Raw genomic sequence first — 27,515 nt, forward strand, 5'->3', positions numbered from 1 at the left:
ATCTAAAAAGAGGACACTTTTTCAGAAAGTTCAGACATGCAAAACCGGAGAAGAATTCTCAAAAACCGGTAAATTTTCCCCACTTCGTGATCGGTTGACTAAAAAAAAAAGGTCATCACTTCCGCTCAGAGCTCAAAATACTGTTTTTCTCTCAACATTGCCAGGTGGATGACTAAAAAAAAAATAAAAAAAAAGGTCATCTTTTCGCTCAGAGCTAAGATCACCGTTTTTCACTCCGAAATACCCGCCGGAGCTTAACTTCAGCAGTGTTGGGATGACTCGAGTCAACTTTTTCGTATGACTTGACTTGACTCGAGTCACTTTGCAGAAATGACTTGACTTGACTCGGCTCTTCAAAAATGCGGATTGACTCGTGACTCGGAGCAAAATTTACGAGTCAATTTCAAGTCATCAAGTAAACGGTATCAAATAAATCACTGTATTTTGTGTATGTTCGTATTGTTCGCGATACGCTTGTGTCACTCGTGAAAGTAACCAGGCATTCACTGAATGTACGTTTGAATGATCCTCCACTATTGCATCACAAATGCATTGATCACAAGCGAAATGATCACAGGTTACGTTGTCGTAGTATTAGTAGCAGTAGTAGTAGAATAATAATAATAGCAACGTGTGTTAACATTGCCCAGTGATCACCTTTACCAACCCTCTTTTATGATTTAAATCTGGCGAATATAGTTGATGCGTTTGTTTTCTCACGGATGTGTAGATGATAGTGTATTGCACCATATCAATTTGTTACAACTTCTCGAGGCTTCGTATTCGATCCTATTGGCTGATATTAACAGACTGTAGCATAGCTGTACAGTCAGTCACGTAGTTTATTGGCGGTTCTACGTGTGCGTGATAGACACAGCGCCTTCTTGCAAGCATATAAAACTTTATATTCGTTATTTGATGCAAGATAAATGGCAAATTATTCTGCCTTTCTCAGAGCTAGCAAAATGTAATGACTTTGAATCGTCCCTGATACTTCGAAAATTCAATTTGACTTGAATTGTGACTTGACTCGTGACTCGACTCGACTTGACTTGACTTGACTCGAGTCACATCCAAAAAACGAGTGACTTGACTTGACTCGAGTCAAAATGTGCAATGACTCGAGATGACTCGTGACTCGAAGGTAGTGACTTGATCCCAACACTGAACTTCAGTGCTAATTTGCGGCATATCACTCGCAATTCCCTCTAAATCTGACCTAAATTATCGAAAAAGAGGACAAAATCTCAAAAAAGAGGACAAAAGGGCGACACTTTCAAAAAAGTCAAAAAAGAGGACAAATCCTCTTAAAAGAGGACGTATGGTAAGCCTAGGTGGTGCAAGACTTAGGAAGCCGTCAAAGGCTATATCTGCTGCACGTTCTTTGTCCAGCGCCATATGCACTGCACAGTGCACATGCACATCATGTACTCATGGTATGCATATATGCACAGATCGTGTGTTTGTATCACGAGTCGCAAAAACATCAATGACTAAAATAAACTACGTCCTACGAGCCGTAAAAACATAAATGACAAAAATAAACTACGTCCTTTCCTTCCTTCCTGAATCGGGAGGCTAATGCCGCTGTGTTAGTAGGCCGGCGTGATCCCGTTACGGCCCTGGCTAACAGTTACGTGGAGGATGCCTGAATTTGTTATACAGTTGCTTGCCACAACTTAATCGTTCAAAAATATCAGATAATTTTAAGCTATGCGAATAAGGTCGGAATATGCCGAGCCTTTGGTTCATATGGCAACAATTCCTATAGTTAACAATAGGGGACAGAAATGTCCATGAAAGGACGCTTAATTTAAAATGGACGGTCAGTTGTTTCCATGCGAATGTGAGTTCGAATCGGTGGCGCATTTCTTTATGTATTTGTATCCATAGTGAAGTTCTCAATTTCCATCGCGCCATAACGATGATTGGAAACATTCATAGAAATAGCCACATACGTCAAATGTGAAGTTTATTTAGTGAAAACAGTTGCTCGTGGCGATTTGAATCGCAGCAGATATTTCTTCAGATAGGTAAGCTACATATCGTTACAGTAGGGTTATTAGGCCCCAACAAAGTTATATTTAGACTCTACAATGTAAAGTGCTACGTTTCTTCTTTACATTACTACTATGCGTATCCCGTTCTATTACGCCGATCCAAAGAAAAGCGCGAGCGTGACAGCGCATTAGGCGATTTAGTAATCAAGAAACAATGTTGGCTTCTCATTTAAATTTCGATCATCCTCAATCCATTATAACTTAACGTTAACAGTGTAGTCGTCATTCGTGGATATTTTGGTTCGAGCTGTAGGAAAGAAGAAGTCAAATCAAGATTCGAGATGAACATCCCACACACCGTTTTTCTCGTTGCAGGATTGCTTGCACTTGAGGTAAAATTTATGTGCATTGTATAGTTTTGCATCTGCCGTTTTTAGTGAACATAAGTTTATTAGATGCACTGTATTATTTGCTGTAAATAAGCGCGTTATGGGGAATTCAATTTAGAACAAGGGGTTGCGATGATGAGATTAGGCGCAGTGTTTCTCAAACTTTTTCCGGTCGCGTACCACTAATTTCTTCTAATCCTACACCGCGTACCACTTATGATCCCAAATGACTTATTTTAGTCAAATGTACCAGCATTATTTGTAACTGGCATTAATAACACACCATATCACCAATTAATGGTGAGAAAACGGATTTAATTTGCTAGATACGACTGTTTCCTGTAGACCAGGGCTGACCAACCTTTTCAGCCAAAGGGCCACATTCGATTGACGAACTATTGCGCGGGCCACCAGCCGCGCGATGCGCGAATTTTTTTTAAGTTTATAGGTCAATAATATTGTCAGTTGACTATATTGCGGGCCTGCTGTATTTCGCTGGGCTAAATTTGCGAGGACTGGGCTACGCGTTGCCTGGACATATCGATATCGAAAGCTGCGACCAACATGCGTCAATTGCTTGGTTGGTTTTGAGGTATTCATGGTGTTTGTCGACTACTATGGTCATTTACACCAGATCGATATTCTTTATTTATATTCCGTAACTGCCGACTTACAGCACGGACCACTTCTAGGCTTTTTGTAAGACACCGCTTACGCGGATGAGGTGGCGAGTAGTAGCCTAGAAAACCCTCCAACACTTGGATATAGGAAATGCGTCATTATTTTATGCCTAGGTTTCACAGTCGACGGTCTTACTACGAGTGCAAACGCAAGGTCGCATATGTTGAACGACACTTTTTCTCGTAATCGCGAATATAGTTAGACTCAATCTGATACATTAGGCGTTCTTTCATTTTCACAAAGGAGCAACAATATCAAAAACAAGTAATCAAGTAACAACATGTTGCGCGAAGCTTGTCCAAAATTGTTACATTTGATAAACCCATCGCAAATTATTCTGCTTTATTGTAGTGTACGAATATCTACCAATATGTGACTGGCTGATGGATCTGCCAAAGCGCCGGAACTGATATTTTAGTCATCACATCTCAAGTGCCAGACACTAATGAAATATTTGTTTGACCTTGCAAGTTTACAATCTGTGCAATACATTTTGGTGATATTAGAAATTTCGGAAATTACTTCGCGGGCCACTCAAAACCTTCTCGCGGGCCACATGTGGCCCGCGGGCCACGGGTTGGCCGGCCCTGCTGTAGACAATATTGTCTATGCGGGGTAGAACATTATTCATATGGCACATTGGCAAACGCGTACGCGTACCACAGTTTGAGATTTGAGAACCACTGGATTAGTGCAAAAAGAACGCACCCCACAGTTTCATCCTATGTGCCCTGTGGCTCATTTCATCCGTGTGGCAATGTACTGGGTATAAGCCTACCGTAGGCCTATACGGTCAGAATCATGATGGCTGCTTTTGTTACAGTTACATAACGGCGAAGCAGTATCCGTTCATCATTCTGTTAGCCATTCGGTGAGTTTTTGATTTAAACATTGCTAATTGTAATAATAGTCCTTATCGAGAGGGAGATATTGTCTTCTACTATCGTTTCAGTTTACTTCGCACGGGGGATCTTCTAGCAGTCATTCTAGTCACGTTGTGAGTCATGGTGGTCACGGTCACCTGGTAAGTTTGTATCGTACACAATTTCTTTGCTGTTCCGTCCACATTTAACTTGCCAGCTGTGAGAATGTAGGCTATATGTATTCTTAGAATTATTATCGAATGTATAAAGGACGTGTTGGATTTAAAACAAATTGTGTTTAAAACTTGTTTTGAATACTGTTTTATAGAAATGCCTGGTATTAATCAGAGTTGTCAAATTTTTTTTTTCGAAAGACTTGTAGCGTGAGCGGGAGATCGAAATAACTTACGCATATTATATGGAACCCTGTATCTCCTCCTTACACATCTAATTACGCTACATTACAATGTCATTTACTTGTTAGTTCTTTCTAGTTCTTATTCAACGTCACATTGAGTATCATCGGTAGCTCACGACGGCCGTATGAGAAGCTTCTGTCTGTATCAATCTCAATCTTCATCCTTACAAAAAGTAATTGCTGTTAAATGTTCTGACAGATGGGAATGATCCATAACTTTGCATCTGCGCCGATGGTAAGTGTGTGTGGCCTAATAAACCGATAAGGTATTGGTGATTTGCAATCGTTTGATATGGTAACGTTAGAAAACTCCTGGACAATCGCAAAGCACTCATTCAAGTATCTTGAGAATTTTCGACCAGCAGCCCCACATTTTATACCAATGTAATGACTCGCAAGCCGTGTGTAGCATTGCTCATTTGAGATCTCCTCTCTGATATATAGGCCTACTCTTTCTTGAAAACCTACTTCTTACGCAATTGCATGTGGACCTACTTTCTGCCAATTAACCCGATGCACACTATTTTAACAATCGGGGGATGTGGAGCACCTTTTGCCGATATATTTGGTCTGATTATTCAGATTCAGACCAATAGAGCTCACGTCAATAACTTATCATATCACTATTGCTATATCCAATTCGTCAGTTCATCTGATTCGTTTTGCTATATTGTGTTGGTGGACTCGTGCTTCTATCCAACCTAATATATCAATCCGTTTTAGAATAACCACGGACAATACCACAATCTTGGAGCAGCGCCAATGGTAAGTATTGATTGCATCATGATCAGATTGTATTAAGAACTCGAACCTTGATATTCATTTTGCCAACTAAAGTACAACACTGCTCCGTGAACCCAGTGAACACGATAGCAATTATATTATTACTAGGGATGATGCGAACCCCGCCTGCAAGTTTCTGATTCGTGTGAACACGAACCTCTGGCGTCACAGTCAGTGGTGGCCCTACGATCGGGGGGGGGGGGGCTGGGTGAGACTTCCGGGGGGCCTATAAGTATGTATTCGCAGCTTCTGGAGGAATCCGCCCCCCAGACCCCCCTTTCGTCTACCTACTTAACAGGCATGCAGACACTTTATTATTGTCGGCGTATGGGACTTTTATAACAAATGCGGAGATTTGTTGATTGACCAATCTGAACGGAATCATCTTCTTGATTGGTGCACGGATTTCTACGTCATTCGCTACAACCCTTGAAAAAAGGTGCCAAAACCAAAGAGGGGGGGCCTTCGACCAGGGGGGCCACGGGCGACCGCCCACCTCGCCCACCCCAAAAGCCACCACTAGTCACAGTGCCAATTGCAAAAATTACCTCTCCGTAAGGATGTAACAGTGTATGTGCCGTGAACAATATTTGATGGAGAAAGTACAGTAGTTTTCCAAAATGCAATAATATCAGATTGCCATTGCGACTTTCGAATATATAAAGTCTGGATAGTCATCCTCCCCTGACTACATCCGCGTATTGTGTGTATATACCCGCACGTTGTATCTCAATTCAGGCTTTGTGCGACACGACAGTGCATTTGATATATAATATATATTACAGTTACAGTTTCAGTAACAGTTTCTTTCTTAAATTTATCTCAGTAAAAAGGTATAGTCAAAAGACTCATATTGACCACAAAGCGACGTGAATTATACATAACGTACATCATTATTAATCGTTAATCCTATATATTGTCATAATTTGTCTGTGCACTGTGCAGTTAGTCTAATTCTAGCACGCAATTCAAACTCGCCACTTTGTTAGCTTGCGAGACGGCCTCATGAGAACAATTCTTCTTTTTTAAATATGACGCGCCCAACGATTTATCATTTTTCGCGCCCAACGATTCATCATTCTATAATCTATAGCAGTGGTTCCCAAACTTTTTTGAGCTGCCGCCCCCCTGGACAACGAATAAAGTTCCAGCTGTTACACCTTGCAGTGAGCAATAACTGCTCAAATGCTTCGTAGTTCTCACAGCACACAATGAACCACGCTTTCTAGGGATTCTGCCGACTGCTAAATTAGTCCATTGATGGGCAGGATCAACATTGTCATGTAACAATGGAATTTTCCGGTACAGCTGAATAAATAGACCGACGACTCTAAACTGCTCTGAACGAATCGATTTTGCATTATTACTGCGTATTTAGCTGTTTATTTATCAATCGTTTCAACAGTATGCAGCAGTTGCCTTCTGGACCTATATCGCCAAATTTGCTCTCAGCGCCCCCTACCGCCCAATTTTATAGCCAGCGCCCCCCAATCGCCCATTTCATGGCCACCGCCCCCTTGATGCTCGCGAACGCCCCCAGGGGGGCGCTGGCGCCCACTTTGGGAACCACTGATCTATAGCAACAACCCACGCAAACAAGGCATATAAGCGCCCGCGTGGATGACTAATGGCGCCAGATTCAAACATTGAGTAAGAACTGCGATATGACGATTAGTGCCCGTTTCAAGTATAGGGTAATATGAGAACAAGATTAAGTGAATATAAATTCTTCCATAATTAATGAAGTTGTAGTAGAATGTTCTTGTAGTTGAACATAGGTATGCGTACTGACTTCAATCCACTTTACAGATGCTAGCTGCCGTTACGAGCATTACAGCACTGAACAACTTGGTTATGATTTATATTCGTATAGCTGTAGATTTTTAATGTTCTATAATGACGAGTATAATATTTCAAATCTTCTTCCAACTCTTTGTCAAGCAGCAACGTTAAAACAGCGTTTAACTGAGCATAACCAAATATCAATAATTATGTTACTATTTGAATTAAGGAATAGTGGTGACTATTATCCCCCTCCTGCCAGATAGCGGTGTCTGGTGTGTATTGATAACCTGACACACGTCATCAATCATGCTACTACATGAAACATATATTTTCTGCGCGTGATTAATTCGTTTCACAATGACCACCAAAGCAAATGCTCCAAGTAATAATGAGAAGTGGAGTTTGAAAATACTACGTTTCTGCTATCAATAATTAATTTGATAATGTATGCTACTATTCCTTGTTCACGAATGTTCGGTTCATATCATATTCCTCGTAAAAGTAAAAAGTAATCATTCTTTTTACAGATAAATCAATTAGATATGTTGAATATTCGATTACGATTGTGATTACTTCGTTGTTTTTTAATGTAATCGATTGCGATTACGATTATGCTACTTGAAAATGCTGTAAACGTCGTAATCAATTACGATTACTAATCACGACTACCCCGTGTAGGAATACTACTAATCACAAATCATCAATGTCGATCGCAAGATAATACAAATTAACAGCATTTCCATGTATTGATTGCATTAAATGTTAATTGCACTTACATTGATAACGGAACCCGTGAAACTACCCAGATAATAGTAATTTCAGGCATTTTAAGTCTCTTAATTGCCACTTCGTCCAATTCTATAGTAAAATATGTTTTCAATTGTTAGATCAAATCGAATGATGAATTTAATCAACCCGATTCTCATGACAGAAGAAAGCTAACCACATATAATAGGCTACGATAAACGACCAGGAATGCAAGATAGTAACCAAAGTCAATCATCGGCCTTACGTGTCATTTATATCGAGCGACTTTCGCTGAATCGACAGCAAATTCCTTGTTTTTATATTCATTATAAATATATCAGTGCAGTGCACCAGTACACATTATATTTACATCAGTCCATACATTTGCCTACTGCCTATATATAAACTTGATTGCGATTCACGATGGTAGCCTACAATGATGAACCGTGTTCAAAATACATGCTTTATCTTTTAGTCGGGAGCGCCGCAAAGCATGGGAGGACCACCAATGGTAAACTCTTTAACCACATTTTCAATGTATTTCATGTTTATATTGCTGTTGTGCTGTATGTCAAAATATATTCATATTTGATGTATTGCAAGCACTTTACAACACAAAAATTTTATTTCAGCATTCAGCTCCCAAGCCTGAATCAAATGAACCGGTAGGTTATCGACTTATTTCAGTTTCGAGTTCTCACTAGTCCTGAGTTAGAGTTAAATGACATAAAGCATTGCTGCTTGGTTTATTTCTACATATGACTGCCGAGGTTGACGGCATATTGGTTGCTTTACAGCTCGCAAGAACTCTTATGGCTGCCTTGTCCAACTCCTCTGCAGTGCAAATTGTGTTGGATTATCTCGACGAGTCCGTACGCGACCTTGCTAAAACAGCAATGACGGATTGCCTGGTGTCCTCCAATAAAGCAGTAGACATGCTCATCGATCAAGATGTATTTAGAAATTTCTTCAATTGGGAATTGAGGTTTTGGAAATGCTACAGCCAGCGCCAGAACCACGTGACCGGCGGTACCGGTAAGCTCAGAGCAGGGATTGCTTGTGTTTTTCAATACATACAACTGTGACGTTTTTCGCCTATGAAGGTGTGTGCCACGATGTATTAAATCGAGACATAGATAGCATTATCTTCCGTCTGCAATCTGGTCACTTTTTTTTTAAATCGGAATAGTAGACTATCTTTTTTGTAGTTATTACGGCTACCGTAAAACTGTGGATCATTTTGTCCTTATATAGTTGTCCAACATATGATTATGATAGTAGATTTCTTATCGATAAATGTGCCCAATCAAAACTGAATTTTTGAAGACCTATTAGCTATTACCACTTTGCTCAGTGACTCTCGCGTAACTCCGTACGTTGTTGAATTCTTATTATCGTGTAACCGCCATTTGTGACATGAGTGGTTTACTCACGCATTCTGTATTTGATCATTATTTCATACGACCACCTTTCGCGGTCTCCACTGTGCAAAAGTGTGCAGTTGGCATTACATTGACCGTGTTACAAAAACTGTCAGGAGACAAGCACCAAATCTTTTTGTTAAATACACAACAAAAACAACAGCAGCACATACAAAAGAGCACAATTGTTGCCTATATATAACGGTTATGTGTGCCACGACAATGACTTCAGTAATGTTCAGTAACTATGACTTTGAAGGGATGCAAAACTCGCGGCCCGCGGAAGCCTTGTAAGTCGGATGATTTGAAAATGAATAGATGAAAACGGTACGTGAACCGAAAACATTCTCACTACTGCGCAAGAGAAGTCAGCCTAACAGCTTCAAATCGGAAATTCGCATCTTTAGCACACCGGCATCAGATTTGTATGATTGGATTATAAAGCAGGATGCAACGTTGCGAATATACACACACGAAGTAATTTTAGACCACGAGATTTATGCCGGGACCCCGGGTTATGGAAATTCGTGGGGCACAACCCGCTATATAAATAATTAAATCTATCACATCCATCGGTTTCTCACTGACAAAATTGTGTGCTGGCATTATTTTTTTTTATAGTGATGAGCATTTAACACTTCAAAAGCAAATTCCATAATAAGAATGAACCAAGTATGACGATATAGAACAGACTTGAATCGACGACTTACAGTTACGGTTGCATTTCAAACAATAGGTGTTTAAAACAAATGCCGTTACAAAAAGAAATCGTTTGTTTTTAAGTGTATAATTGTGTAAATATTTTCAAAAAAGCATGTAGTATGCGATTTCCAACGACTTGCACTGTGATTAGACTAGATATCTAATCGACATATATACGATACGGAATGGTTGAAACCCTCGACATCGTCGTCGGTTCAACAGATATAGATAGCACGCAGACGCAGGTAAAATATCGCTGGAATAGAATGGATGTTGATGATGATAAGCGCCAACGATGTGCTGCTTGACGGCTTTAAGACAGCGTTCGAAAACCTTTTTTGTCAAAGGAGTCATATTGGCCCTCTATTAGCAATAGGTGTTCTTAAAGGAGACATATAAGAATATAAATCAACTGTGACGTGATAATTGAAGATCAATGACGTTTGCCTAAAAAATATGGGTCATGTTTTAAACATGTTTGTTTTAAATTGATTTTTGCAACCCATTATGCAACCCTAGTTACAGTCGATATGGAATCAAATTGGTCGTGTAGTAGTTCAAATACATTGCTTAGCGTATTTCTAGATGAATGCGAAGCAGGCTGGAATGTGATTCCGTCCTTCCTGATGGGAAACACCTTGGACTTCGTGAAAGGTTGGTACCAGCATGCATGCAGATATACGTATGCAAATAATACGCCAATACGCATTTTGGTATGATTTGAATGGTCCGATCAGCAAGGGATAACAACGTTTGAATCAGGCATGAGCTGATTACTGCATCTACGCAATCAATTGAGATTACTATTACTTCTGAATTGTGCGATTACGATTCCGAAGTAGCTGATTACGATTACATGGAAAAATTAATCACGATTACATTTAGGTTCCCCCGAACACAGATTCGCTGACATTATGACAATTGCGATAAGACAGCTGACAGATCGCGTAACTATTTCTTTTGAAAAATGTGACCTCATTTGTCAGTCATTAGGCTTACCATATTTTGGAAATCAAAAAAGAGGACACTTTTTCAGAAATTTGCAACTTGCAAAACCGGAGTGAAATTCTAAAAAACTGGTTAATTTTTCCCACTTTGTGATCGATTCACTAAAAAAAAAAAAAAAAAAAAAAGGTTATCACTTCTACTCAGAGCTCAAAATAACGTTTTACGCTCCACATTGCCATCTTTTCGCTCAGAGCTAAAATCACCGTTTTTCACTCCAAAATACCCGCCGGAGCTTCACTTCTGTGCTAATATGCGGTATATCACTCGCAATTTGCTCTAAATCTGCCTAAATTTTCAAAAAAGAGGACAAAATCTCAAAAAAGAGGACAAAAGGGCGTCCTCCGAGGACACTTTCAAAAAAGCCAAAAAAGAGGACAAATCCTCTTAAAAGAGGACGTATGGTAAGCCTATCAGTCATACGTCACAATATATTAATTGCTGAACGTTATGATTTCAAAATGTGATAATAGAATTGCCAAATAACGATTGGTAACCGTTTCAAGCGGGGTCACGGGAGAAAATAAAATAAACATGAAGAGAGATGATTGAGAGGTATAGTATTATCTGTGGAGGACGAGGCATACGACATGGCGGTGGTTCTATCAATCATACTACTGCATCGACTATTTACAGACTTTGTGTGGATAACTCATTACTACGGCAAGTTTTGCAACTTTTTTCACAGCTTCCGGCAGCTTCCTAAATACTCAGAATGTATATGCAGTATGACGTTTTAAGCTGTTTGTAGGAATTTTATACTGCAACTTTTTTCTATTTTTCATGCGACTTTTCACTGCAACTTTTATCAAGTAAGAAGTGATATAAAAACATGCTATAAAACCATTGTTTGCCTAACAAAGAGCTATGTAATGAATGGATGTCTATAGTCTTTCGATGTCAAGTTAGTTAGTTGAAGTGTGTGTTTATAAAAGTGCATTCGTTATTTAGCAAGAAGGAGTAGTAACCTTGATATTAGCAAAGATGTCCATTGTCCAACCTGCGGTCCACCTGAGATTTTTGTGCGGTCCGCTAGTCATTTTTCCTCAAATAGTGTTAAGCTTTGAATCTTACCCTAATTAAAATGTACCAGTCATATTTTAGGGGGGAGTAATATAAGTATAGTATGCGGGAGCTGTTACTCTCTCCATTCGCGTTTTTATTTCTCGCGTGTGAGTGAAGACTTAAGAGAGATTACTGAACAATAATGTTTCCGAAACTGATTGAATGAGGCTAGAGTGCTAGTTGTCAGTTGGGACACTTGTTTTTGCAGTGCAGTGTTGATTGACTGTTGTATTCTGTAACTTGTGCATAAATGCAACTTTTTACTGCGACTTCTGTTAAAATTAGGTGCAACTTTCTAACGATTCAAGTGCAACAAAACTTGCTCTACTCATTACACAATGACCAGCGTATAGCTGGTGCTTTTGGAGCTCTTGTTGATTAGCAAGGGGAGAGGTTCACCAAAACATCAAAACAAGAAGAAAAAAAACTATATTAGGGCAGATGAGATGAGCATGATATGGCAGACCATTGCTGGAACCTTTCGAGAAACTGCACCAAATTGCCTACATGCGAAAATCATACAAAAACAATTGCGCTTTAAAATAAATGAATAATATTAAATTCCAACTGATTATTTCATATTTACAATAGGTGGTTGACGTAAAACTGATTAAATTAATGCCACGTTATTTGAGTATCTAGATAAATAATTTAATATGCTTACATACATGACTGGAGTTTATTTATATACATGATATCCGTGAAAGTCTATACTCTATAACTATGATGAATCTAATACCCCTTAATATAGTGCTCTTGCTGTATTTTGATTAAAAAATATCTTCTGTGTGTAAAAATAACAAGTAGATTGAATTTCTAAACTTTGTAGTACGACTGAGCCGATTTTATATCTAGCCATTACAGCGAAAATGGGAGATTTTGGTCAAAATAGCCCCATGGGCTATCTCCCAAACAAGAGCCAATTTGAATAACTAAGGTCTTATTCGGAATCAGTGCCCTTCACAACCCTTAAAACCACTCTTATTACTTTGTCTGTCTAAAGATATGTGTTAACCAATGTTGGGTTTGTCTAATAATCGATTGCGATTACGAATGCATCGTATTTTTTCGAATAAAATATCGATTGCGATTATACGCTTGCTTGAAAATGCTGTGATCGTCGTAATTGACTACGATTACAAATTACGATTAGCCTACCCCCTACCCTACCCCATATCTGCTCCGGATAGAGGCGTGGCCAACTGGCCATACGTCATGCGTAGGCCACGTAGGTCTCGATAGAGGAAGAGTAGATCCACAGGTCAGTTAACATTTACGATAGTATTAGCGCTTTGTAATAGTCGTAGGAAGTATGATCATTCTGTCACTATCCGAAGTATCTTTCAATCTTTAATTTCAAGGTCTGCCTATCGATACTGTGAATAGCAATGACGCTGAGACTTTCAAAAACCAGAAATGGATGGTCTCGCACATGATTGAAAGGGCTTGTTACCAGGCCAACCAGGGTAACCTGGAGAGCTTTCAAGAGACATTGGATAACGGTGGTAAGTATTTCAGTAGTAATGCAGCGACTTACATACCCTATGGCCTACCACTGGTTCTTAACCTTTTTCATATCGTTACCCCCAAGAAGAAAATGGCGGGATGCAATTACCCCTTTTCAAAAAATAACAAATTACAGCTTGCCCTCAATTAATTATAAATCTGACGTCATAATGTACACTGAAATGCCTGTTCAAAAGATCAAGGCTGATGCTGTTTTCGTGTTATGCAGTGGTCAAATCTAGACAAGGAGGAGGATAATAGACAGCACCTCATGTAATTATAACTATCGCTAACTTATCATTTCGTTCTGATAGATGCATACCATTACAGAAAATCCTTCTTCACAGCAATAAGTTGGAGGAAATTCAATCAGAAAGTTCAATGCCATTCCGACAACGATTGGGTATTCATTTTGAGGACGACCCAAATGGTTCCGAAATCTTCCCTCGTTTCTTCGAAGGCATTTTGATGATTTCAGACTTAATTTTACTGACTAGCCTAGACCACAACACTTTTCAAAACTAACAACTATATTCCTGCGATATTGTTGCTGCATTATAGGTGTAAAGCTAACCTAGACGCCCTTTTCAATTTGGCGAATTTGCCAGCATGCGCAGCAACATATGATCCACAATCCTGCAAAATAAATTGGACTTACCTAGCACTGTCATTCATAATTACTTATGGTTTCTATGATATCACAGCAGGCACGGTGTGCTAATTGAAACGAAATATATATACAAGCTCGCAAAAAGATATGTTAGTCTACATTCATATTTACGTTTGAAAATATTTCAGTTCAGCGTTATAAGTAGGCCTATATATAAAAAAAACGTCAATTTGAATTGCCCAAAAAATTTGCTAAATTACCCATATGCTAAGAGCCACTGGCCTATAACAACAATATACTTGCCTAGTAAACAACCCGAATACGCCCGCTGGACCTGTGCAACAAATTTTGAGGAACGTGAGGATTGGAAGCTTGGAAACGGCCCTTCAAAATGGTAAGATCGGCAAGACACTCTATAGCCAAAGGGGCCGGACTGCGCCTGTAGAAAAATAATTATGCGACCGTGTACACGTATGATCTAATTAGCATGTGTTGGCGGTCATTACCATTACTGATTTACGAATTGGCTTCCAAATTTTTGAGAGACTTGAAAATCTTCTTCGCTGCGACTTGAATTTTTGATTTCATATAGTAGTGTCCTTGCAATCTGATCCCGCAGTAATAATGCGAACCGCAAAGGTAGATGATGCGCTCCATCAAGAAATACCAATTTGGAATCGTGTGCGTCTCGCGAAAGAACAAATTTATCTAGAATTGGTTTGGGCGATTTCAATATCTTTCGACTATACCGACAATCCTGATGGGGGGTCAAGAAATAACAACATGCGGAAAAGTGATTAATAACGATGGGTCCGCCCGACGACGCATCATCATTAAATTAATTGTATCGCCTTAATTTTCGAAGGCGGCACCGGTAAATCTGATCACATGGGCTACGAAATGATAAATATTATATATTAATATGTGCATTATGTGCAATTACCAATATTATTGGCGAAATTCATTCATGAATTTGAAAAAAAAAATCGCGTTTGGCGCGATTAGAGTACGAACCCCAATATCTTTTTATAACATCAATGCTAGCAATTTCGGTTCCGATATATATAAATAGATGAGTCCGGAGTTCACCATTACCTGTTCCGGCGCCTCGGAGGATAACGTAATCTATACCGGACTTGGTTCTCTAAGTATATAGTATGTGTTAGTATTTTAGAATGGCATGCGTAAATGGGGGAGTTGAAATGGCCAGTCTTTAAAAGGGGTCGCTTCACTCCCAGAAGTATTGTTGATTTCCGTATATGTAGGTCTTATACCAGCATTTTGGGTGGGGGGCGCTGGGAAAGTGCTGTTTCAGCTCTGTCTATACTTGTCACAGGGATTGTCTGTGAGTCACCACCATCAGCCATCAGTACGGAAAAGTAATGTTGCATGAGCCTTGTTAGTTTTTTTTATTCTTAGGGTGTGTCATTTTTCAACAGCTTGTGGTCCGATAGTGCTGACGTGAATTCACTTTCACGTTTTCTTTCATTAATTGGTCTACTTTATGAACTATCCCGTTCGCAGTTCGAAGTAAGCAATGTGCAAGTGTTAGTGCCATATAATTATTTAAAGAACGGCATTATCTAAATCTAAATCAGTATGCGGACTAATTTATCTGATTTCAGGTGAACATACTTGCTACCCATTCCAGGAGGCAGAAGCTAAAGTGAACGTGGTACGGGATTTCGCGTGGAGCGCGGGTGAGTCAAATGATATTATGTATTCGCGATTCCTATTTGTTATTTTTGTGATGCATTGAACTCCAGGTGTCAACTGCGCAGTGTTTGCCGCAATGGGACAAACTCGTGAGCCACAATTCCCACCAACCTATCAAAGTAGTGCACGGTCGCCGCCTACTAGGTCTGCTCAGTTGGGACCAGCTCCTGGAAAGTAATTGCGGGAATGCGCTTCATGAAATACCTCGAAATGACACAATATGCTTATGATATATATTTAGCTTTAGTATGTAGTAACCAATGTTCCCTCTAATTTTTCACGAGTCTGCGCGCACTCACCAACTCACTGCACGGTCCCTTGGACAACAGTGCCTAACGACTAAAAAAAGGTCATTCAAGGTCATTCATTTCGGTTTTCTTGTGCGCGGCGACTTTGTCAGCAGTGCGTGGCCGCCCATCACGCGCGCAGCTTAGAGGGAACATTGGTAGTAACATGTATTTATTGGCACGGTCGGATGAGTCGAATTTGAAAAGTAAACCTTTCTGAGTTCACTGGCCTTATAATATACTCGTGGCCAGGATGTCTGCTTTCATATGCCTCACCAGCCTCAGGCACACGGGTGGACTGGACATCGAACTCGGTAATCTTATTGGTGGTACTTTTAGAGGTCTGGTTGTTCATTTGTTTGATCACCATTTCCATTCACTTTATGCGAATTATTTGCTTATGTTTCAAGAGTCGTTTAAATAAATCTGACTGCTTATTTGCGACATCTTACTCGTGTAGGCAATAGGTAGTGATCTGGTACTATACTATAACCGCTGTATGCAAGGAGCGAAAAGAATTATTATAAAAATCGAACAGTGAGCCGGCACTATTGCGGTAGGTCAGAGTTTCTCAAACTGTGGTACGCGCGATAAGTCCATAGTTTTTTAATTTTATTGAAAAGGCTACCTACAACTAATGTGTTTTTCACTGCTATGTGTACCAAACTGTCTCCTGGATGACTTATTTTACTCAAATGCACCTTGAATTCGTGTGTTCTAAAATACTCTACTTTCTAGTAGTGTAGTAGGGGAGACCGGGGACAATTGTAACACTTTTGTATTTTCTAACATTACGTGTTTTTCTCGTGGATATTTCATTTCCAAAGTTTTATATATAGAAGCCAACAACTCTATAGTTGACATAAAAACTAAAATGGAACTCAATCAACAATCAATCATGGAAATTTTGGGTCGCGAAAATCGTCGCTCAAATGTTACAATCGCCCCCTACCCAGGGGCAATTGTAACACCCATTCAGGGAAATTATAACAGTGTTATTTATAACTAAAAACAAACGAAATGAACAACGAAAACGGGAGCACAAATTGTAATATAGCATTAAACTAAAGAAAGAAAAGTTTGAACCTTCCAGGATACGCCCCATCCAATTTTTGGCATCTGAATACAGTATCACCCTTCGTGCCTTCTTCATGAGCTCAAAGTGAATAAGAAACACATTCATTCCATGATCTTCTACCAGGGTACTGTTGTTCAGTGTGCATAATGAGTTGGAGATTCAGTCACCGGCCTGCGAAGGTGCGAAACCGACCTGGCTAAAATATCTTAGTCAAATGGGCCGATGATAGTGTAGCAAACCGAGGACGCAACATTGTGTGGCGTCAAAGCTAATGGCATTCTTCTGTTCTGTAAAAAATTAAAATAAATTGTTCACACCAAATGACAAAATGTAAGTGGGCCATGCTCAAAGTCAGGGGATGAGGATTCAGTCATGGGCAAGTTCTTAAGTGACCAACTGACCATTGAAGGTCGACACAACAAAAGTCGATCAACATGAAAAAGTGTGGTAGAATCACGGGAATAACCGAACCCTAAGATTCACATCACCACTTCTGCATGGCCGTTCTGGCAGATGATCATTGATCAATGATCATGTTAGAATTGGTATGGCAAGGCAGTATCTGTTCTGGTATTGAACTTCTGGCTGTTGCAAGATTCTTCTGCAGTAGATAAATGGTTATACCAACACATGAACAAAGGTATTCAGCATTGAAAAGAAATTGTAACGGGGCAAAAGTAACAGTGTTACAATTGCTCCTGGCACGCTCGACTATGATCAGTGCCTCAGTACCTTCCCGGCGATGCAAGTGCTGGTTTCCTATCATCACGGTAGACTACGGTAACATTGTTCCAGCTACATATATTACTTTGCAACCACTTGAGGTATTATTCTTCTAAACAAATTATTGTAGCCCAGAAAATATTTACTCAAGTGTCCAAAATTTCGTTTTTAAAAATTATTCCGGGGCTTCGTGTCGTAGCTTAACGTAACTTAATTTAGGTATGTTAGGAGACATAACTACCGCAAGCGCACTCAAAATATCAAGGCGATTTCTCCATCCTACTAGCCGTGAGGTCGATTGTTACATTTGCCCCTAGTTACATTTGTCCCCGGTCTCCCCTAGTAGAAATTTTCGAAAAATATTTAGGGAGAATAGCATGCAATGTGTGTGTAAGCTGGAAGCAGACGGAGCATTATGCTGCTCTGACTTGAATTAATTGCTGTAGCCTATATAATTGCGCCGCATTCGTTGCGACTCAGCCGTCGAATTTGCAACTCTCTCGATTCAGTTGAACCAGAAGTAGCTTAGCCATATCCTCTTCTGGCAGTTAGACAAATAGACAATGTCAATAGACATGCATGTTGCATTATCCCATAAAAATACAACATATCATCGTAGGATTTGATGTGTTAATCGAGCAAAATGTATATTATTCTATGAACTATTGGAATTTCCATATCCAGGACTAAAACATACTTCTATGTCGGTATGACTGTAATTGATAATTGTCGGTTTCCAGTTCACAGCTAACTCATAGAAGTTTGAGTGAAATTATAGGATCTGTTTTAGCGTCCTCATCTGGATTTTCCGAAATATATCAGTGATATCCTTAGTTTAATTGCTACAAATTGGCTAGAAAATAACCAAAAAACAACACATTATAATCAATGTAGCCTATACCCTCTAAGCCGGCCGCGCACTGCTGACAAAGTCTGCGCGCACAGAAACAGATCTGTGCCGCGCACAAAAACATAGAATATTACTTTACCTTTCGCAGAAGGCACTGATGATCATCAGACCAAATTGACAACCATTTTCGATGTACAAATGTAGAAAATGTCGTAAAATGCGATGAAAAACTCAACGCCGACGCAGCGAACGCAACCGTTTCGGAAGAAATCGTGGAATTTGGGAGCCTAGTCAAAGTTATGACCTTTTTTAGTCAACACCATAGACTACCGGAAAAATGGGGTAAATCGGGAGTCCAGCCAAAGTCATGACCTTGTTGTCCGTAAGGGTGAGTGAGTGAGTGAGTCAACATTGATTTATAATGAAGTCTTCTCAGGGTGTATAAGACACTTTCCTTCTGTCGGAAAAGAATTGGCTGATGCAGCTTTATGATCGTCGATTCAGCGACGTTTCAATGAAAAAATGGGCTATAGATAATAAATAATTGACCATCGTTGAAATATTGGACAGCGAACACCCACGGAGTTACATTAGATAACTAACCAACGAGATGGAGTGCATTGTCGTAATGTTGCAATTTTCCCATTTGACTGCGGGAACGTGAGTGCTAAAGTGCTAATGTAAGCTAAGTTAAGCGTGAATTCCTGGCTTACTTTACTTTTCATTGCATGACGTAACAATCGTACCGTGTGCTACAACTTCTTCGGAATTTTATCTTCTGCAATTTGCCCGAAAATTTAGAGGATATAGCGAAGGGTGACGCGAATATGAACAGATTGTGCGTGAAGGTCGCTGCTTTCATGCTGATTTGGACTGGAGTGGTAGCAACTCAGGTGGAGTTAGAAGGTCTGTAGTGACTGTCAGCTTTTGGTCAAATCGATCTGTTCCGTACCGGTATATAGTGCGAGTAAGAGCCTAGCTACATGTCATCTCTAACCGCTACACGTAGTCGAGTCATATAAGACTTCAGGACCCAACAATATCCTATTACTCAATAAATGCATATATTGCCAAGTTTCAGGTCAGGACTTGTGTGCGTTACCATCAGAGACAGGACGGTGTAGAGCAGCCTTCCCGTCTTGGCATTATGACCCCGTTGACCGAGATTGCAAGCCATTTATATTCGGCGGCTGCGGCGGAAACAGAAATCGATTCGAAGCGAAAGAAGAATGTCGTTTTCGCTGTCCAAGTGATATTGAATACGGCCTGATTTTTGAAAAATCATTCAAGTATTTCTACTATTGTTACAGTCGATTGTTCATTGCCACCGGATCCGGGCCCTTGCGATGAAAGTGAAAAGAAATTTTACTTCGATTTACCAACGATGGAATGCCGTGAATTCGTACACGGTGGATGTGGAGGGAATCAAAATAACTTCAGAAGATTAGAAGACTGTAAAAGTTATTGCAGAATGCACTATTAGCATTTTTCTCGCGCTGATATTTTTAATAAGTAATAAATAATAATTTTCATTGCATGGTGCTTACTAGGAATTGTAGGTTCTGCAATGTGAATGAACATGTTTTTCACATATCACAATTTTATAGCAATCCTCATATTTACGATAATTTCTACCGTGCGTTGCATCAAGATGGTAGCAGAATCATAATCAGCGGTATTTAATTACATTTACATCAGCCCATGACTAGGTACGACGATTGTATTATGCGAATTGAACGGATGAAAATATGGAAGACACACAAAGCCGACGATTACGAATCGAATATCAAGAGGAATTCGTGCTACGCAGAGGTGGTCAAAGTAGTCAAAAAAGCTACTCATGTAGAAGTAGCGAAGCAAGAATCTACTCAAGTACGAGTAGTAGTCCTTTTAAAATCATCCTAAAGTTACTTCCAATAGAAGTAGCGGCGCTGAAATCAACGCAAGGCCCGTAGTTAATAAAAGCAATACGGAGTTTTATAATGAGAAACCGCATTACCGATTTGCGCGGTGATTGTTACGTGAACAACAATATGGTAGCTCGTAAAATGTCATTTGCGTGCAATTTTACTTCGTAATTTCCTCCGAACAAAAGAACTCAGATTAATTAGAAGACCTCTCAGCAACGATACCGCGCATAAGAGAAATAGAACTACAATATTTGAACAGGGGGAATATATTTCATGTATTTTGCCCTTACAGTTTCAGCGGTTTAACGCTGAAAGTCAAGAACCACTTTTTCCCTATCTGAAGAGAGAGGTGCTGGTGGTGTAACCCACAGCTGCAACACCAATGCGTTGCGGGTTCGAGTCCGACCCCAGAATTCCTACTCGATTGTTGCAGTTCATCTAGGCTCCTCTTCGCCTTCTCATCAGTGTAAGCCAGGGACGGGCAACATACGGCCCGCGGACAGTTTTCCGTCTTTATGATGATGTGGTCCGCGACTACAGTCTGCCGAGATTACCGCTACTTAATTGCTTACTACGTCAAATTTTACTGACTGTATGTTGTAATCTACATGTCTGCGCACTGCGCAGCGTGCGAGAGTGGAGCTTACGCGTTAAGTTCGTCGAAGCGGGAAGACTTGCAGCATCGGCATTTCCGATGTACTCAACCATAATATCGCTTGTGGTAATCATGGTATTTGTCGACTACAACGGTCATTTATACCAGGCCGATATTTCTTATTTTTGATTCCGTAGCCGCCGACTTGTAGCACGGCACACTTCTAGGCTTTTGAAAGACAGCACTTATGCCAGGGGTTGTCAACTGAAAACGGGTCGCGGGCCACTTTTCAAATGTCGTAGAAGCCGCGGTACGCATGAATTCAATATCGAGATAAAATAGGCCACACTGTTGAACAACGACGCTATCTCGTCACCTACTCAGCCCTAATCAATTGATATCTTGGTAAATTTGGGGCACCGGGCTTATCGAACCCCGTGAAACCTTAATTAGTGATTGCTCTGCGTGTTGATTGATCAGAGAGAAGCAGACATGGCGGCGCCTGTATGACAATGCTGTTCTCAAATCCACATCGTCTTCGTCATTATCGGCCAGAAATGGCTTTGAAGTGACATTGCTGTCAATAAATACGATTTACACCTTGTATATGTGGACAAATGGGCGAATAATGTATCGATTCAGCAATCCGACCCGCCAAGTACTTAATCTTCCTATATCCGCCCCGCTGACTAGAGAAGTTGGCCGCCCCTGGTGTAAGTGGTGTCTTATAAAAGTCTAGAAGTAGGCCGTGCTATAAGTCGGCAGATAACGGAATAAAAATGATGAAAATTGGCCCGGTGTATATGACCATAATAGACGATAAACAACCGAAATACTACAAACAACAACTTTCGTGAAAACATACTGGTCACACAATATCTGTTTTGCGCGATACACGACAAAAATTCTGAACTTTCCTTAACTTTTGTGATAGTTAAATTATAGTTAAATACTTCAATTATTATGGCTGGTACTACACGAAAAAAGTCTTATTCTCTCTCTCTCTCTCTCATTGGAAGAATATAATACTTCTACATCACAAACTGTTAATAGCAAGAAGTACGTGAATCACAAAATATTATCAAGTAGAAGTAACAAAAAATTGGTTCTACTCAGGGTTGTAATGACTCGAGTCATGACTCGACTCGAGTCCGACTCGAGTCACGTTTTTCAGATGACTCGACTTGACTCGAGTCATTTTCTCAAAATAAGGAAATGACTCGACTCGAGTCAATTTGTGTATTGACTCGACTTGGACTCGAGTCATTGCGCATGACTCGAACCAAGTCATATGACTCGAGACTCAGAAGGCCAACACCGACGTTTCATTGTAATTTCGAGGAATAGTTAAGTAATCACACTATTGGGACTTCGTCTATTGGTACTGGTACTTGAAAATGCGTCAAGAAACTACTAAAAATGACGAAAATTAGAATATTATCAATGCGAACCATTCGATATCACCAAACAGAGTTATATAAACTGGATTTAACAAGCCTTCAACTGGAAACTGGGCAGTCAACACAATGACTTGGACTCGACTCGAGTCATAATACCATGACTCGGACTCGACCCTCTGCTCGGTGACTTGGACTCGGACTTGACTCGGTGGTGAATTGAAAGTGACTCGACTTGACTCGAGTCAAAACTATAAAACTGAGATTGACTTGTGACTCGGAGCCTTGTGACTTGGTTACAACCCTGGTTCTACTTGAGTAAGTACTAGAAGTAGAGGGGAAGTGCTTGGTTACTTCAAAAATGTAAAAGTAATTCTGTTACTGACCAACTCTGGTGCTATGTGCTATAATATCATAGAAACTCCCTATCCCTCGAAACTGAACAGCGAAAGCATATCGTCACACCGAGACGAATATATCTGGAGCTCGTCAAAATGCCTAGTTTCGCTTTTCACGCTCTAAACTTGCGGATTACATGGCTGGAACCAATCAATGGTGGCGATATTATTTCCCAATGTGTTCAATACTAATCATAGACGAATCCTCATTCATAAAGAGATTGTACTTCTATGTACATTATTGTACATGTACAGGTACACTTGCACAGTAACAGAGCACAAGTCTTCGTGTTGCATAGATGCTCTGACTCAGCAATCCCAGCATCAACAATGGTTCATTGACGAAGTCACCAAACATTATATTGAACACAGTCAGTTTATCACAGACATCTCGTACAAACATGACCACAACCTGTAGGACAACGTCCCTTACTGTGAGGGAATTCAAACCATTCTTCCATACATTGTGTGTGACCGCCATGTCCACAACCTTGGCACCAAGTATACAGGCCTTTGATCACAGTATGGCAGAGAGCACACTTTACCCCAGAACCAAGGCCGACTTGCCTATGATCGGGATCCTGGTGCTTTGGACAAATCCAGCGACCGCTGAATGACAAACGTTTGCCGCACAATGAGCAGTTACTGTGTATCACACAAGCCGAATTCAAACTTCGAATAGACAGAAGATTGCTAAGCTTCAAAATTTCGGCGAAATGATTCCACAATTCAAACTTGGTAACCAGATTCAAGTAGGTGCTCTGCAAATGCTCAATTCTCTCGTCGCTAATAGGCAATTGCAACGTGGGACAGTAGTGACACAAGATTAATATTGCACATGTTACTATTTGAATGCCATTATCGTTGTTCAGAACGTCTTCGAGTACATCTTTGAGCAGCTCTGCTTTCTCGCTAAGTGGAAGGTATGGCGATTCAGTCGGATATAGATGCACTACAGGAGACGTTGGAGAAGAGCCGGGTGGCGGAGGCGATTGAGCTGTAGTCTTTGAAGACATGCTCTTTTTATTACTTTTCTTGGACTGTTCCGCTCGCTCAAAACTACTTGCCACATATTTACCGTTGGGAATAGTTATAGGGGAAGCAGTTATTAACCTATCATCTTCTACACACGTATTAGGATCGGCGATATTCTCCAGTTCATTATTTTGATAAACTAAACGACGCTGAATGGCTTCTGTAGGCAGCCAGTTTGTGTACATAAATCCATCGCCATCAGATGTGATCATGTTGCTACTGAAAGCTTCCGTATCTAACATGTCTTCGACTTCTGAATAATAACAATCTTGTTCTGAGGTCGCATTGCCCCTGGCAATGTCTGTCAGATAATGCTCCGTCTCGGCGTCAGAATGCTGATCAGAGTCTTCAAAATTGCTTTCCGTTGTCATGGCACCGTTCTTTTGTAAATCCCTGCCAAGTTTTGAGGTATGTTTCTCCAACGAACCGGTGTGGAATGAGTTTGAATTACTGCGTTCCGGCTTTTTACATATGGCTCCGTGGAACAGGACTTTGATATACAACCAGACGCATTTATCTCGAAACATGCCCAATTGATCCGCCACACCAGCGTTGTGATCACAAAGATCCGCAAAGGGCATTCCGTGAAGCTTATAACGTTTCGCAGCTTTCACAAAATACATAGGATATAGTTTATCGGCATGTTGCTTATCGGGCTTTTGAAGTTTATCAGGTTTTACTTTAGTCAAATGCACCGCAAAGTCAGAACTCGAGTTCAAAAACTTTGCCAGCTTTGCGTTTACGCTTGGATGGGTCATCGTCTGTAATGATGACGTGACGTCAAGCCTCAGCTGGTTACCGACACCGACAACCGTACGAAAGCCAAACCTCGCGTGTTTCTTGGCAGTCGTAGGATTTTCAACGTAAGGAGTATTGTCAGTGCTTGCATAGCCTAAATATCCGCGGCAACTTACGGCGAGACCTGACAAATTACAGTGTTCGCCTGGTCTCTCAGCGTCTTTCATTGTATGCTGATATAAAGTACCATCTTTGGAACATGAGAAGAGAACCTCCGGGTCGCCGTTTTTCCAAACGATGCCTTTGGTCACGTCAGTGTGTTCAGTGAAATGAGCAAACGGAACGAAAGGACGTCGCAAATCCCACACATTAATGGAATGGTCCAGCATTATCGCCACGCTCGCGATTTGATTACTTCGATTAGGACGCCATCTGGCCATTGCGACCGATGAGTGCGTGGGGATAACAACATGCTCGTACATCGCATGATCGTTCATCTCCCACACTTTAATTTTACTGTCTCTACCGCCGGTGGCTATTCTGTTCTTTTCTTTATGATCTGGATGCCACTCGAGACTGTAGACACATCCCTTATGGGCAATGAACTGCGTCAGATACGTGGAAGTATTCCTATAGTCCCACAATTGTACCGAACCGTTATCGAATGACGCGGCAAACTGAAAGTATTCATGCGGACAGAATTGTACACTTCGGACCCCATCGTGCGCATCAGCAAAGCTGGCAACGCAGCTCATTTTACGGATATCAAACATTTTCATCGTACAGTCTTGTGACCCGCTGAGCAATCTCCCGGGTTCGGAATTGTGAAAATCGATACAGTTTACGTAGCGGTTGTGATCCACAAACTCGGTCATTTGCTTATTTCTCCCAGGAAGATTAAGGTCCCATATAATGATATGTCCGTTTGTGGCAGCCGTGGCAATTATGTTTTCATTGACATGGTTCCATGCTACATCAGCACAGCTCAAGCTCAATCCCGGTCGCCGGCCTACTCGCATATTGATTTTTTCGTTGAAGCAAGTTTCCTCGACAGAGAATAGCTTCAAAACGTTGCGTCCACAGACAACTATCATCGAACTGTCCTTATTTGTGGACAGCATATTGACAGGACCACCCACATGAACCTGCATAGTCTTACTGTGTCTCGAGACAGAACTTCCATGAGACATAGTTGACCCTAGTTCCGATACAATCTGATTCTTCTTCATTTCGGTATACTGTGCAACCGCGACAACATACAAAATTTGGTAGATTAACTAGTAACTTCTGAAAATAGAATATAAGTAGAATTGATTGCGGCGACATATAAAACTCAACTTTAAGAATGTGGACAAAAAAACTTTTACTGACCAGTAAAAGAGACGTATGTTAATTGTAAGTTCCGGGATAACGTAAGTCAGCAAATACAAGATAGATCTTAAATTAAATGAACAAGATTCAAAGAAACATATCATCAAAATATTTATCAAATTCGTCTTCTCTGCTTATATCTTCCTGGACTGGTGGACGGGTCCATTTATCCTGTTGATCTCCTGTATCTTTAGAAATAGGTGTCGGATTCCGTTCTTTGGAAGAGCTAGTTGATGGTATCAAGGTGCTGCCAGGAGCATCTGATATGACATCATCATGCTTTTCTTTTGTAGACGATTTACGTTTCTTGCGTTTAATCTCCCGTTTCTTTTTGTGATAATTGAGCTTGTAAGAACACTCGGGACAAAGTCGTAATTTCACCAGCGCGTTTTTTTTCTCGCTGTTTTCTATATAGGCAAAATTGACCTCCCAGCTTCTCAAGCCTTCCTGTTCCTGACATTTTTTGTTACCGCAAATGAACTGCCCTTTTCCGCTCATCACCTCCTTTTCGATACGCCATCTTAAAGCGATTTTATTCTCTTTAAAGTGAGACAAGTCCGCGATGGTGTATTCTTTATACAATTTCTTCCAGTATTTCAAAGCAAGTCGTTGTTCCCATGAGAAGTTACCTCCTTCGTCATCCCATAGGAATTTGTTATTTTGCTGAATGATTTCCTTTTCGGTAATGGAGTTAGCAGGAGCTTGCTTGAAATCCCCACGTTGCCCACCGTAGTAGATAAGGTAATCGTTAACGAATTTCTGATGCCTTGCAAACGCATTCATTGCTAGTATGCCGTGATGTCTCATTCTTCTTCCCTCCTGCTTATCAAGTTCAGCGCTAAATGTTTTCTTCGATGGAATTTTGTGGGTATTTGAAAGTCCAGAGCTTCGAAATAAACCCATCTTCGGAGGATGAGCGGATCCCATAAGACTATGGTCGTATTTTGCTTTCTTGGCATGTTCAGCTTCACTTTCCGAACCACTGAACTCTGACCCATAATCATATTTATGGCGTTTAGAATACATATCAATTATCTATCCGTTGGGAGTTCTGCAACACACAATACACATGAGCAATATATATACACATCACAATTTAACGAAATAGCTAAAATAGTTGATCAACTTCAAGTTATTGTAGTGTAGTAATCTCCTTGGTTATTAATTGTATACCCTTGACCTTATAACTAGGCCAAGTTTTGTTGCACTCATATCGTGAGAAAATTGCACTTAATTTTAACAAAAGTCGCAGACCGCGGAAAATTACATTTTTGCTCGTAGCAGGAAATAACGCAATGTCAAAATAATTTTCTGCAAAAAGCAAAATAGCAAAGCGATGACCCTCCCCTCAAAAGAAGTCAAATACTCCACCCAATACCCCTAGGTGTGCAAACTTTATACAAGTCATAGCAGCAAAAGTCAGTGTTGAAGACTCAAGAAAG

General features: G+C 40.4%; 4 protein-coding genes across 7 annotated transcripts; 2 read left to right on the forward strand and 2 right to left on the reverse strand.

Annotated features, from left to right (window-relative positions):
* The first annotated feature begins 2,236 nt into the window (after positions 1 to 2,236).
* Positions 2,237 to 16,415, forward strand: LOC145450520 (uncharacterized). Of its 3 annotated transcripts, none has more exons than XM_080329041.1 (13): positions 2,237 to 2,392; positions 3,894 to 3,941; positions 4,023 to 4,094; positions 4,551 to 4,586; positions 5,075 to 5,116; positions 8,142 to 8,177; positions 8,299 to 8,331; positions 8,464 to 8,701; positions 10,375 to 10,443; positions 13,221 to 13,364; positions 14,283 to 14,369; positions 15,601 to 15,675; positions 15,742 to 16,415. In XM_080329041.1, exons 1-13 carry the CDS (start codon positions 2,342 to 2,344, stop codon positions 15,867 to 15,869), a joined length of 1,059 nt encoding a protein of 352 aa, XP_080185167.1. In that variant the 5' UTR covers positions 2,237 to 2,341; the 3' UTR covers positions 15,870 to 16,415. The 3 variants fall into 3 exon arrangements, with proteins under 3 accessions (XP_080185167.1, XP_080185168.1, XP_080185169.1); XM_080329042.1 differs by having other exon boundaries at positions 4,023 to 4,067; XM_080329043.1 differs by lacking the exon at positions 4,551 to 4,586.
* A 2,959-nt stretch (positions 16,416 to 19,374) lies between these two features.
* Positions 19,375 to 20,166, forward strand: LOC145449702 (BPTI/Kunitz domain-containing protein-like). Of its 2 annotated transcripts, none has more exons than XM_080328115.1 (3): positions 19,375 to 19,535; positions 19,705 to 19,878; positions 19,940 to 20,166. In XM_080328115.1, the coding sequence occupies exons 1-3, from the start codon at positions 19,457 to 19,459 to the stop codon at positions 20,110 to 20,112; spliced, it is 426 nt and encodes a 141-aa protein (XP_080184241.1). In that variant the 5' UTR covers positions 19,375 to 19,456; the 3' UTR covers positions 20,113 to 20,166. The 2 variants fall into 2 exon arrangements, with proteins under 2 accessions (XP_080184241.1, XP_080184242.1); XM_080328116.1 differs by having other exon boundaries at positions 19,376 to 19,535; positions 19,711 to 19,878.
* A 2,968-nt stretch (positions 20,167 to 23,134) lies between these two features.
* On the reverse strand, positions 23,135 to 25,931 carry LOC145449688 (GATOR2 complex protein WDR24-like). The gene has a single exon (XM_080328099.1). It carries the CDS (start codon positions 25,929 to 25,931, stop codon positions 23,310 to 23,312), a length of 2,622 nt encoding a protein of 873 aa, XP_080184225.1. The 3' UTR covers positions 23,135 to 23,309.
* Positions 25,932 to 25,987: 56 nt separating this feature from the next.
* On the reverse strand, positions 25,988 to 27,312 carry LOC145449696 (protein FRA10AC1 homolog). Its single transcript, XM_080328108.1, has one exon. It carries the CDS (start codon positions 27,097 to 27,099, stop codon positions 26,161 to 26,163), a length of 939 nt encoding a protein of 312 aa, XP_080184234.1. The 5' UTR covers positions 27,100 to 27,312; the 3' UTR covers positions 25,988 to 26,160.
* Positions 27,313 to 27,515: the final 203 nt, after the last annotated feature.

The sequence above is a fragment of the Botryllus schlosseri genome, chromosome 11, assembly GCF_051294905.1.
Source record: "Botryllus schlosseri isolate E-star chromosome 11, Bs_hap1, whole genome shotgun sequence".
Classification (NCBI taxonomy): domain Eukaryota; kingdom Metazoa; phylum Chordata; class Ascidiacea; order Stolidobranchia; family Styelidae; genus Botryllus; species Botryllus schlosseri.